This window comes from Saimiri boliviensis, chromosome 12 (genome assembly GCF_048565385.1).
Source record: "Saimiri boliviensis isolate mSaiBol1 chromosome 12, mSaiBol1.pri, whole genome shotgun sequence".
Taxonomy (NCBI): domain Eukaryota; kingdom Metazoa; phylum Chordata; class Mammalia; order Primates; family Cebidae; genus Saimiri; species Saimiri boliviensis.
Genome location: NC_133460.1, coordinates 28,069,491 through 28,083,600, shown reverse-complemented (window position 1 = coordinate 28,083,600; position 14,110 = coordinate 28,069,491). Strand labels below are relative to the sequence as shown.

Sequence of the window (14,110 nt, the reverse complement as noted above, 5' to 3'; positions counted from 1 at the left end):
TAATATAGCATGTATAACACGTTCCCCCTTACATACAATTTTCTTTCTCTTCCCCTTTCTCTCTTCCTCTCTCTCTATATATTGTTTATAATTTTCTATATTATTTCAACTGTTAAATACAAATTCATCTGTACAAAAAGAAAAATAGAACTTTAAAAACAGTTAAACTATTAAACTATTATGTCCCCCTATAAATTAAAGTTCGTTCTAAGGGTTGTACCCAATTCTTCCTATCAATTCAGGAGCTACTTGTAATCTGTGTATCCCTATTCATTAGTTTTGCATGTAGTAGAAAACTCATAAGCCTAATCATTAATATAAAAAGCAATCCTTGACCATTTCAAAGTTGTCTTATGCCAGCCCTGTATCTGTTATATCACAACTTGTTCAAAGTTATAGAAAAAAATTACGATATATCAATTCTGTTGACAAAAAGTAAAATTTATAGGAAGAATTGGGTACAGCCCTTAGAACAAACTTTAATTTCTAGGGGGACATAATAGTTTAATAGTTTAACCATTTTTAAAGTTGTATTTTTCTTTTTGTACAGATGAGTTTGCATTTTTAAAGAAAAATTAAAAAATATATATATATTTTTTAATTCTTATTTTTTGAGACAGAGTTTCACTCTTGTTGCCCAGGTTACAGTGCAATGATGCAATCCTGACTCATTGCAACCTCCACCTCCCAGGTTCAAGCAATTCTCCTGCCTCAGCCTTCCCAGTAGCTGGAATTACAGGTGCCCTCCACCATTCCCAGCAATTTTTTTGCATTTTTAGTAGAGAAGGGGTTTCACCATGTTGGCCAGGTTGGTCTCGAACTCCTGACCTCAGGTGATCCACCCACCTCAGCCTTCCAAAGTGCTGGGATTATAGGTGTGAACCACTGTGCCCAGCTCCAACAGATAAATTCTTATATAGAGAACAGGTCTGAGGTGGAAGTTCACCTTTTTTAAAAAAGCAACTTTTGTAACAGCATGTGACTATATATAGAGAAAGAGTTGAAAGGGCAATTTTGGTAAACAGAGACATAGGGATAAGAAGGGTGGAGACATCAGGGACCTGCAGAACTTATTTATACAGGTGATATTTACACTCACACACAAGAATGAACATTGACCTTTCAAAAGCTTTTTCAAAAACAGAAGAGGAAAGGACACTTCTCAACTCATTCCACAAGGCTAGAATTATTCTGATACAAAGACTAGACAAAGACATCCCAAGAAAACTATAGACCAATATCACTTACAAGCATTAAAGGGAATAAAACATTTAGTTGTAAGACTTCTACAATGAGAACTACAAAATATCATTGCAAGAAATCAGAGACCTACATAAATGAAGACATCTCATATTCAGCACTGGAAGGCTTAATATAGTTAAGATGGCAATACTGGTCAGGTGGAGTGGCTCATGTCTATAATCCCAGAACTTTGGGAAGCTGAAGAGGGGTGCTTGAGCCCAGGAGTTCAAGACCAGTCTGAGATATATAGTAAGACCTTGTCCCTACAAAAATTAAAAAATTAGCCAGGCGCAGTGGTGCATGCCTGTGGTTTTAGCTACTTGGGAGGGTGAGGTGAGAGGACTGCTTAAGCCCAGGAGGTCAGGGTTGCAAGTGACTGCTGCCTGGTACTCCAGCCTGGGTGACAGGGCAAATCTCCTTTTGGGGGCCAGGGGGGGAGGTGAGGAAGATGGCAGTATTCCACAAATTGGTATACAGATTCAAAGTAATTGCTATAAAAATCCCAGCCTCTTTTTTGTTTTGTTTTGCAGAAACTGACAAACTGAAAACACCCATGTGACAGAACCAGGGCTCAGGCTCAGGTCTGAGCCTCAATCTGAAACTCTCTGTGGAAAGGGCAGCCAGGAAATAACAGATAAGTAACATCAAATTTGAAGGTCTGGCTAGGAGTGAGAGAAAAAAACTCCCTTTGCCTGCCTCCTAGGCTTCAAAGCTCTCCGGGCTCAGATGTCAATTTAGCCGCATCCTGGGTCAATGAGGCTTTTGCACATTAAGCAAATAAATCAAATTACTAGAATTTAAGCTGTGTTTTCTTTCAGTATTCCAATGAATCACTTTTTGCCCTCTGGAGTTATTAGGTACTGATCAAGACTGGTAAAATTAAGCTGGAGACAATGCAGATACGGGCAATAAATATGACTGAATCAAGTCTGAAATGATTTAAGACTATTAAGTGTGTTGGAGATTTAGGCAAGGAGGAAAATGCTTATAAAAATTATGAAGGCGGCTGGGTACGGTGGCTCATGCCTGTAACCAGCACTTTGGAAGGCTGAGGTGGGTGGATCATGAGGTCAGGAGTTCAAGATCAGCCTGGCCAATATGGTGAAACCCCATCTCTACTAAAAACACAAAAATTAGTCAGGTGTGGTGGCATGCGCCTACAGTCCCAGCTACTAAGGAGGCTGAGGCAGAAGAATCACTTGAACCTGGGAGGCGGAGGTTCAAATGAGCTGAGATCACGCCACTGCACTCCAACCTAGGCAACAGAGCAAGACTTTGTCTCAAAAAAAAAAAAGGAAAAGAAAATTAAAAAATATTATGAAGGCTATTAACAGGCTGAACATGATTTCAATTCACTGTATCTCAAAATCAGTAGATACTCCTGTAAAGGTGTGAGTGAGATAGTTAACTCATGTTAACAGGCTCTGTGCAATGATGCACAAGTTCACAGTAGTACTGGGTATGCAGCATGTCAAAGGCCCAAATGCCTATTACGAAAGACGAGACAAATCTAGTCAAGTTTTAGAGTTACGTATACTTACTGTATTTCTTTTCTTTCTTTTTTTTTGAGACAGAGTTTTGCTCTTGTTGCCCAGGCTGGAGTGCAATGGTGCGATCTCGGCTAACCAAAACCTCTGCCTCCTGGGTTCAAGCCATTCTCCTGACTCAGCCTCCTGAGTAGCATGTGCTACCATGCCCGTCTAATTTTGTATTTTTAGTAGAGACAGGGTTTCTCCATGTTGGTCTGGCTGGTCTCGAACTTCCAACCTCAGGTGATCCGCCCGCCTCAGCCTCCCAAAGTGCTGGGATTACAGGTATGAGCCACTTAGCCCGGCCACTTACTGTATTTCTGTATCAGGTTATTTCATGACATATTTTCCTAAAAATGAATCTGAATAGCTTTATTTCTTTTTTCTTTCTTCTTGAGATGTGGTCTCGTTTTGTTGCTCAGGCCAGAGTGCAGTGGCACGATCATGGCTCACTGTAGCCTCAACCTCTCAGGCTTAAGTGATCCTCCCCTCTTAGCTTCCTGGACAGCTGGGACCAGAGGCATGTACCACCGTGCTTGAATAATGCTTTTATTTTTTGTAGAGACAGGGTCTTGCTATGTTGCCCACAATCTGGTCTCAAACTCCTGGGCTCAAGTGATCCTCCCACCTTAGCCTCCAAAAATGCTGGGATTACAAACACGAGTCACCATGCCCAGGCTTTATAGTTTAATTTCATAGGAACTTGTCCATGGTGGGGGAAATGCTGAGAAAAGAAGTAGAGAAAAATACACTTTATTTCTTATTTAAGTAAACCTTATCTTGTTTAACTATACTGATACTGATAGGGCAAGCATTCTATTAAGTAACTTTGTATATTTTATTCAAACAAATTAGAAGCCTTCTAAATAAAGTAATATACAGAAAGGTTTAAATTGGCTGGGCTCACACCTGTAATCCCAAAACTTTGGGAGGCCAAAGGGGGCAGATTACCTGAGGTCAGGAGTTTGAGACCAGCCTGACCAACATGGAGAAACCTCGTCTGTACTAAAAATACAAAATTCGCTGGGTGTGGTGGTGCATGCCTGTAATTCCAGCTATTTGGGAGGCTGAGGCAGGAGAATTGCTTGGACCTGGGAGGTGGAGGTTGCAGTGAGCTAAGATCATGCTACTGCACTCCAGCCTGGGCGACAGAGCAAGACTCTGTCTTAAAAAACAAAAACAGAAACAAAAAGGAAACCCTCTTACAATGTCTGTATAGAAGAAGAGGTGGAGAGCCCTCTCCCTTGTGTCCACTCTGCACATTAAGAATCTTTTAGGTGTTCCCACTTTATACCAAAATCTATGTGGCCAAACATACCAATAAAGCCCTTCTTTGCTAGCTCCATGGTGAACCTCCTTGTGATCTTTTCCAATTCGTTATCCTGTAAAATAAGAAAACAAAAATGAAAGAACAAATTGATGTAAAAAAAGCTTGAGATTATGGCCAGCATATTATTTTCTATTAATAGTACATTTTCATGTAATCCTTAGATTAACTCATAAAGTAAGCATTGCCATTTTAAAGGTGAGAAAGTAAGTGATCAAAAAAGTAGATCATAAAAACAAGATAGTAGAACTAGGGCTCAAATTCCCATTCTACTAATTCCCCACTGAAAAATATACTATATCTTAATTAAGATTAATTGAAGGCCGAGCATGGTGGCTCAAGCTTGTAATCCCAGCACTTTGGGAGGCCGAGGTGGGTGGATCGTCTGAGGTTAGAAGTTCCAGACCAGCCTGGCCAACATGGTGAAACCTTGTCTCTACTAAAAATACAAAAAAATTAGCTGGGTGTGGTAGGTGTGCTTGTAATCCCAGCTACTTGGGAGGCTGAAGCAGGAGAATCACTTTAAAATGGGAGGCGGAGATTGCAGTGAGCCTAGATCACACCATTGTACTCTAGCCTGGGCAACAAGAGCAAAACTCCGTCTCCAAAAAAAAAAAAGAGAGAGCGAGAGATTAATTGAAATAAATTATATTCCATTTAAATGGTGAATTTTAAAAAGAATAAAATTCATATGCATTTATGTTTGTATATAATTTAGTACTATGTAAAGCATGTGACAACCAGTTTGAATTAACTTGGAACTGACAGGAAAAAGAATAAGATTTCTATAGGCTTACTTAAGGTATTTGTCACTTAAAGATTGAGATCCTGACATAAAAAGTTCAGATGGCAGTCATAATTTTCTTCTTTTTGAGACAGAGTCTTGCTCTGTTGCCCAGACTGGAGTGCAGTGGCGAAACCTCGGCTCACTGCAACCTTTGCCTCCTGGGTTCAGGTGATTCTCATGCCCGAGACTCCTAAGTTGCTGGGATTACAGGTGTGCACCACTACACCTGGCTAATCAGATCACAGTAATTCTTAAATATGAGTGTAACTGTCTATGAATATGAAGATACTAATTACCTTTTGACTAAGTAAGAAAATAATAAAATAAAAAGCCAAAAAAAAAAAAAAAAAACCCCAAAACACTCATAAAAACAAAACCAAACAAAACAGAAAATGGTAAAGGACATATATATTAAGAAGGTGACCTTTATATGGCAAAACACTGAGTTAATTTTTTTTGAGACAGAGTTTGCTCTTGTTGCCCAGGCTGGAGTGCAATGATATGATCTCAGCTTACTCCAACTTCAGCACCCAACACCCAACCACCCTGGGTTCAAGTGATTCTCCTGCCTCAGCCTCCCGAGTAACTGGGATTACAAGTGTACACCACCATGCCCAGCTAATTTTTGTATTTTTAGTAAAGATGGGGTTTCACCATGTTGGCCAGGCTGGTCTTGAACTCCTGACCTCAGGTGATCCACCTGCCTCGGCCTCCCAAAGTGCTAGGATCACGCCATTGCATTCCAGACTGGGCGATAGAGCAAGACTCTGTCTCAAAAATACTAAAACCCCCACAATTATCACTTTAATACTTACAGTATAGTTCTTGGGATTGATCTTAACACCAGCTTTAGCGCCCCCAAACGGCACATCTGAAAGAGAAGGCTGATGGTTGTTACTGCATGTAAAGGTTAAAAAAGTAAAACGACAAAAAGCACCATACAGTATCAGAAAAACAGATGATGCTTTAAGCTTAAATTTCAGAAATTCAAGAAATAACCTACCATCTTTTTCTAAACTATACTTTAACATTTTATTGAACAGAAACTGTTCAATAAAATTGGCTAGCCAAGTTCTAATATGTATTTAATCAGTGCTCTTTGCCACTTCTAAAAGATAATAGCTAATTTACTAACCTTCTACTATACTTTGGTTTTATTTACAGAATGTTAAGGAATTAAAAACAAAGATCTAGACTTAAAATCCAATTAGCTCCTATAAAAAAATCCCCGACTTAAAAAAAGGCTGTATCTTAACTCAGACTAATTGAAAAATGATGCAGGTCTTAAAGAGTATAACTTAAAAAAAAATCAGTTCTGATAAAGTATATTTCTATAGAATCTTAACAGTAACCTTGTGTGTAAATATATTTCCCCAGAACTCTCATTAGGTAGCAAGAAAGGCGATCACTTACCAACCACTGCACATTTGTATGTCATCAGAGAAGCCAAAGCTTTTACTTCATCTACACTCACATCAGTGCTGTAACGGATACCTGGTGGTGTTTTTTTTAAATAAAATGGGTAGGGGTTGGGGGTTGAGAAAGAAGGGGACATATTTAGAACAAACTTCAGTAGGTTTCAAAAAAGAAAGCTACAAATTCAAAATATCCACCTTTTACATTTACACCCAAGCTATGCCCAAAAACACTTGAAGCAGTTCATACGTCAGAATCTCAGAAAAAATGAATATATAAAGTTAAAAGGGGCTGGGTGCAGTGGCTCATGCCTGTAATCTCAGCATTTGGGAGGCCGAGGCAGGCGGATCACCTGAGGTTGTGAGTTCGAGACCAGCCAGACTAACATGGAAAAACCCCGTCTCTACTAAAAATATAAAATTAGCTGGGCGTGGTGGGGCACACCTGTAACCCCAGCTACTCCAGAGGCTGAGGAAGGAGAATTGCTGGAACCCAGGAGGCGGAGGTTGCAGTGAGCTGACACTGCACCACTGCACTCCAGCCTGGGCAATAAGAGCGAAACTCAATCTCAAAAAAAGTTAAAAAGGAGGCCGGGCGCGGTGGCTCAAGCCTGTAATCCCAGCACTTTGGGAGGCCAAGGTGGGTGGATCATGAGGTCAAGAGATCGAGACCGTCCTGGTCAATATGGTGAAACCCCGTCTCTACTAAAAATACAAAAAAAAGTAGCTGGGCATGGTGGCACATGCCTGTAATCCGAGCTACTTAGGAGGCTGAGGCAGGAGAATTGCCCGAACCCAGGAGGCGGAGGTTGCGGTGAGCCGAGATCGCGCCATTGCACTCCAGCCTGGGTAACAAGAGCAAAACTCCGTCTCAAAAAAAAAAAAAAAAAAAAAGTTAAAAAGGAAAAGCTGCTAATAACAGTAACTATGATTTCACAAGACAAAAAAATCACTCTGCAATGAATTTTTTTACATTTTCCAGAACGCATTTTTACGTTCCTTTTACCTTTTGGTTTGGATGACCTAGTTGCAGGGAGTTCAGAATTCAGCTTCTATTTTTGTGGGTGGGGGGTTGGGTGGGGACCAGATCTTGCTCTGTTGCTTAGGCTGAGTGCACTGGCACAGACACAGCTTACTGTATGTAGCCTCAACCTCCTGGGCTCAGGTAATCCTCCCACCTCAGCCTCCTAAGTAGCTGGGACCACAGGTGCACATCACCATGCCCAGCTAGTTTTTGAATTTTTTGTAGAGACAGGATCTCACCATGTTGCCCAGGCTGGTCTCAAACTCCTGGACTGAAGTGATCCTCCTACCCTGGCTTCCCAAAGTACTGGGATTACAGGCATGAGCCACTGTGCCTGGCAACAATTCTGCTTTCCGATAATTCACAAACATGGTCAATGAACAGTTACCAGGTTCAAAATATCTTGTGTCTAAACAGAGGTTTTGGCTTCAAATGAGTATACTAAAAGCCATTTTCCCTTCCTGAGGTTGAGTGATTCCCTTTACCACTTCTGCAAGGAGGGGAGGTAGCCAAGCAGACAGGTACTAATGTTCCTGCATCTAGTAACCATTAGATGTTGGTATAGGGGATACAGGAAGTGGGGATGCCCACTGCTTTGGCTTTGGGGGTCTTGGTCAATTACCCATCCACATTTTGCAGTGCTAAGCCACCTTTCTTTCTCTAGAGTCCACTGCTTCTCGACCCCAAAGAGGAAAGTATGAGTGGGATTGATGTATAACTGCACAGGGCTTGGGGCTCCCTGACACTGTGTTCATGTGTGAATGATACCCACATGAAGCTGCAGCATTTTTTCCACCCTCCTACTCCTAACAGATTCAGCCCCTCCCGAGGGGCTGGGTACAATTTCCACCAGGAGTCACAGGTAAGTAATGGGAGTCCCAGGGACATGACATCTCTTTTAAAGAATTCTGAAAATAAAAGTTTTTCAGGTAGAAAATATATAATACCTCATGAACTGGCAGTTTGAGAGAACTTCCCTAGTCAATTTTAAAAGACCCCATCTCTAGACAGACAGACCTCTAGACAGACAGACTATTTATTGTACACATGATCATAAAGAGCATATTCTGAAGGTGAGCATACTTTTTGGTCTACTGTAAAAGTGATAAATTATATTTAGGGGAGTATGCTTAGAACTATATGTTTATATAATTGGTTCTCAAATTGCGAAATAAATATACTCATTATTAAACTTTTAGAATGCAAACTTACAACCCAGCTTTCTTGCCTCTCCTACCTTATTTCTTCATTTCGTTTATTATTACTAACCTTACATTATATGTGTGTTTATTATCTAGCTTCCCTACCCGGCAAGTTAGTCCATGAGGGTAGACTTTATTTTGTTCGCTGCTTTAATTCCTGGTTCCTGACATAGAAAAGGCATATATTAGGCACTCAAATACATGCTGAATGAATATATGAATACTTTGACTCTTAAAATTTAAGAAAGAAAAGCTGTGGCCACAAAAAATTCTGACATACATGTAAGTTTTAAACAACTTACCATAAGCCTCCGTACATGTCATGAAATAACTAAAAATTATACAAAATTGGGGATGGGGGTGATGGGGAGATGATGGTCAAAGGGTACAAAGCCTCAAGTAGACAAGAGGAATAAGCTTTTTTGAGACAGACTGCACAGCATGGTGAATACAGTAAATAATAGATTGTTACATTTGACCCAACGTGGGTAGCTCATACTTGTAATCCCAGCACTGGAAGGCTGAGGTGGGTCACTTGAGCTCATGAGTTTGAAACCAGCCTGGCCAACACAGAGAGACCTCATTTCTACAACAACAACAAAAAGTACTGCATATTTCAAAATCACTAAGAGTAAATTTCAGATGTCCTCATCACAAAAAATGATTATTTGCAATTATTTCCAGTGGTGAACACGTTAATCAGTTTGACTTAATTATGTCATGCTGTAGCCATGGATCATAAAATTACTTTGTGCCCCATAAATATGTATCTGTAATTTGTCAATTTACAATTTAAAAAATAAAAAAATTTAAAAAGAATTTCCAGTCAGATGAGGTCCACAGAAAAGGAAGAAAATAGTAAAATTTGTAAATAACATTAAGATGAATCATTTGTATCTTAAGAAAAAAAAAAAAAAAAACAAACTAAGCTGGGTGGGGGCATGTGCCTGTAGTCCTAGATGCTCAGGAGGCTATGGCAGGAAGGTCGCTTGAGCCCAGGAGTTGAAGGCTGCAGTAAGGGACACTCAGGTCCCTGTATTCCACCCCAGCAACAGAGCCAGATCTTTTCTCAAATAAAATAAAATAAAATAAAATAGTTTAAACACTAAAATGTGCATTTCAAATTATTCAAAATGCTTCTAAGTAATACCACATATTATTTAATGATAACTAAACTAAGCCAGGAAAACGGTCAGGCATTGTGCCCAGGTGACCCAGCCTGCATCATTTGCTTGTGTCAAGGGGTGCTAATGATGCTCTCCTAGGATAGGTGTCACGACTGAGAGGAACAGTGCACATGGGGAATTTGGCACAGTGCCCTGCAAGTGTTCAATACTCAAATCTCAACTATTACCAATGCTATAACAAGTATTACAAAGTAACGGCATGTAACAAAGCATTAAAAAGTCTAAACTGATCGGAGTTTGAACAAATGGCTTAATAAACCTTGGTTTCATTACTTCTACATAAATTCATGAGGTGGTAAAACAATGCATTAAGAACTAGTATTTCTTCTCTCACACATAAATCACTTTTTTCATTGCTCTTTTAGAGCCTGGGGAAGTAATCACTACATTATTTTTAATTTTCCTTGCTTTCTTAAGTGGAGGAAAAGTTACTTTCTTTTTAACTTAGAGACCTAAAAAGTTTTAACTTGCATTTAGTGTGGAGCTAAAAACTGCTGGAACCAATGATATTCATAAATCAAACCGAAGCATTCAAATGGCAAGCCTAATATTTTAGAAATAGATGCTATTAAAAATCAGAAACTAGACCCGTTCTTCCACACAATAGTATAAACAAAATGTCCATTTTATTATAAGTCATGGATGATATGAGTCAGAAACTGTGTTTGTGTAACAAAAGACATGTTCACTGGATGAAACCCAGAAATTCTTGTTTGTAAAATGAGATTTTCTTTTCCAGCTACACCCATTTAGACAGCTCAACTGCTAAACAGTGAAGAGAGGCCGTTTCACAAATTCTCTCTCATACCACAGGCATTTTCTGTAGGCTATCAACCGATGAAGAACATTTAGTGAATGGAAGCACAGGAGGAGCTATAAGGAAAGGACCAGCTTAGAGGAATAAGTCCCAGAGCAGGTAGAGTGATAACAAGGAGGGGATAGAAACTAATGCAAGTGACATTGCCTGGGCTAAATAAGAAACATGTGCACCCATTAACAAAATACTCTGCAGCAATACTTGAGACAAAACAATCTCTAGTAAAACACGATACACTCACACACAGAAAAAGCCATTGCTCTTCCTTCTCTGGGTTTGGAAACCAAAGATAACTACCAAAAATATACTGTCACCTGAAAATTCTTAACTACAATCTAATGGACACTAAGAGATTTAAGTAAGAGGCTAGACTCAGTGGCTCATTCCTATAATCCCAGCACTTTGGGAGGCCAAGGTGGGCGGCTCATTTGAGGTCAGGAGTTTGAGACCAACTTGGCCAACGTGGTGAAACCCCATCTTTACTAAAAATACAAAAACTAGCTGGGTGTGGTAGCATGCTCCTGTTGTCCCAGCTACTCAGGAGGCTAAGGAGGAGGCTGCAATGAGCAGAGATTGTACCACTCCATTCCAGCCTGGGTGACAGTGTGAGACTCTATTTCAAAAAAATTAAAAAATAAAATATAAAGAATAGGACTGCAAAAAGGAAGGTACACTACTTAACTCAATGGATTGGGAAAATGTAACACAACTAATGTGAAGAGAATGTGAAGGACAAAATGATGTGACATACCTCAAAGTTCTGAAAGCCTAGCACTTTTGAATGTCTACTATCGTTCAAATATACTCAATTTGAAGTTGTTCAATAAAGTCAGATAATTGGTAAATGCAGATATACACAGAAAATATTAAAATATTTAAGCAAAAATGAAGCAAAAAGGATCTTATGTGCTTGAATATTGTCACTTTTTATAAAACAAGTCTTTCCTCCTTCAGCAGAGAAGGCTGAAGGTGAACAGAACCAGAGATCAAACAGGGCACAGAACAGAAACTAGAAGGAGGAAGGAAGAGATGTTTTATTCCAGAAATGGAAGAAGGTAAATTAAGATATTTTTGTATCCTACAGTCTTAGAGGGTTGGGCATGGTGGCTCATGCCTGGATCCTAGAGCATTTGGAGGCTGAGGCAGGATAACTTGAGCTCAGGAATTCAAGACCAGCCTGGTCAACATGGTAAGACCCCATCTCTAGACAGACAGACAGACAGACAGACACACACACACACACACACACACAGACACACAGACACACAGACACACAGACATACACACACACACACACGCCTTAAAACTGTTAAGACTCCATTGATGCATTATTAGTGTTTGGGAAGAGATCACCTGGGTCTCTGGTTGACTGTGTTAGTAGGAATGAAGGTAAATACTTCTAACAAAGAGCAGGAGTCTACGGCTGGCTCAGCTAGATAGTGAATGGGCTCGGTACACAGGTGTTGATCACAGAACTGATGCCATTAGAACGGTGCCTAAAAATCAAGGCCACACTGCTGACAAAATAATCTGTGCATCCAGTTCACCAGAGGAAACTAAAGACACACCACCCATGAACTTTATTATTTATCAATCTCAGTAAAGCTGGAGGGAAGGGCTAGGGACAGAATGACGTACGTATTACAATGGGAACTTTTAAATCATTCCGTCTACTCTCAACAGAAACCAACTAAACAGTTATTTTATGTTAACTGGTATCCAGATGTTTACAAAGAATATTAATGATATGCAGACATCTGCAACTATATACAGCATAAAGCACTGTTCTGATTTTTAACTGAATTACCACAGATATTCCATAGATTGCTCAAGTCTAATGAGCAGTGCATACTAAGTTTCTCTAGGAGAAATAAAAATCAAAAGCAAAAACTAGCTTAAGTTGCTATAGCGATGAAGAAAACAAACCAGCTCATTACTTTAAAAAAGACTCAGTGAAAACCACAATTGACTAGCTTGACTTTTTCTTCCTTTTCCTAGCTGACTCAAAAACAGACACACAAAAGCCTCCAGCTAGAGTCACTGTTTTTTATAATTAATTATTAACAAAACATTTATGAAAATTCAGATGGTTTTAAAATGACTTGAACCTGGTTCTCTTAATAGGGTTTGATTTAGTCAACAAAAATCTGATTGCCAGCTATATTCTCTCACTTTTCAAGAACTATTTATTCAATAAACAAGAGTTCTACCACAAGCACAGAATCCCCAGAAAAGCAAAAAGGCCTCAGAACAACTCCTAATATTCATGCATTAGCACTCTTGCTGCCTACTCCTCAGAACATATTTTTTCACTTAATATTAATGTACCTTCTAACCCACAATAATGTAGTGTAACTTAATTTAAAATGAGGAGAGGAAGGTTAAAAGCAGGGAGGAACTATGAAATGACCATCTGAAATACTATGCCTCAGATAAAAATTTAGACATTCAGCATGAGGAAGGAGCACTGCATATAGGAGCTAAAAAAAATTACATACTTCAGGCTGGGCATGGTGGCTCATACCTGTAATCCCAGCACTTTGGGAGTCTGAGGTGGACGAATCAGTTGAGGTTAGGAGCTTGAGAACAGCCTGGCCAACATGGTGAAACACCATCTCTACTAAATATACAAAAAAACTATCTGGGTGTGGTGACACACGCCTGTAATCCCAGCTACTGGGAAGGCTGAGGCAGGAGAATCGCTTGAACCCAGGAGACCGAGGTTGCAGTAAGCTGAGATCATGTCACTGCACTTCAGCCTGGGCAACAGAGTGAGACTTTCTGGGAAGCAAATGTTTAGCTGATACTGGAAAAATATAACTTAGTGACAGATCAAGGAAAAATATTTTATTTTCATCAAAAATTTAAAATTGGCCGGGTGTGGTAGCTCAAGCCTGTAATCCCAGCACTTTGGGAGGCCAAGGCAGGCGGATCACAAGGTCAGGAGATCGAGACCATACTGGCCAACATGGTGAAACCCTGTCTCTACTAAAAGTACAAAAAAATTAGTTGGGCATGGTGGCATGCGCCTGTAGTCCCAGCTACCCGGGAGGCTGAGGCAGGGGAATTGCTTGAACTCGGGAGGCGGAGGTTGCAGTGAGCTGAGATCGCGCCACTGCACTCCAGCCTGGCGCCTGGCGACAGAGCGAGACTCTGTCTCAACAAACAAACAACAAACAAAATAAATGCAAAAAGAAAGCTGAAGACTCCCTTGACTACCACTTGTGACCCCAGTCTTCTCCTTAAGGATGACTGTTCTTAGCAATTTAAGAGTATATCCTTCCAAATCATGTTCCCTGCAATTATATATGTACATATCCATAACACATAAAGCTTTGTTTTGTGTTCGGTATTTAACTTACAGCCTGGTCTAAGTTATGCATTGGATTAGAGATTATGCATTAGAAGAAGGATCTTATTAATTTTTTTTGGTAGATTCTTTTATTCTGACCTTGATTAACAGTAAACTTAGCCACACTTTCACACCAAACAGGTCTTGGAAATGGAAATGATGCTAGTTAAAAGGGTGAATATAAAGTTGGATTTAGTAAAAGATAACAGTAACAATAAAAGGTTTAAA

The 14,110-nt window shown here is 39.8% G+C and overlaps 1 protein-coding gene across 1 annotated transcript in view; it reads right to left on the bottom strand.

The window, feature by feature from the left end:
• The window catches only part of GLUD1 (glutamate dehydrogenase 1), a 36,773-nt gene that overhangs the window by 17,378 nt on the left and 5,285 nt on the right, over window positions 1-14,110 (bottom strand). Inside the window, exons 2-4 of the mRNA XM_003945169.4 lie at window positions 6,299-6,379; window positions 5,701-5,756; window positions 4,090-4,153 (exon numbers count right to left, since the gene is read on the bottom strand). Coding sequence (XP_003945218.3) covers window positions 4,090-4,153; window positions 5,701-5,756; window positions 6,299-6,379 — 201 coding nt within the window. The remainder of the gene's footprint in view (window positions 1-4,089; window positions 4,154-5,700; window positions 5,757-6,298; window positions 6,380-14,110) is intronic.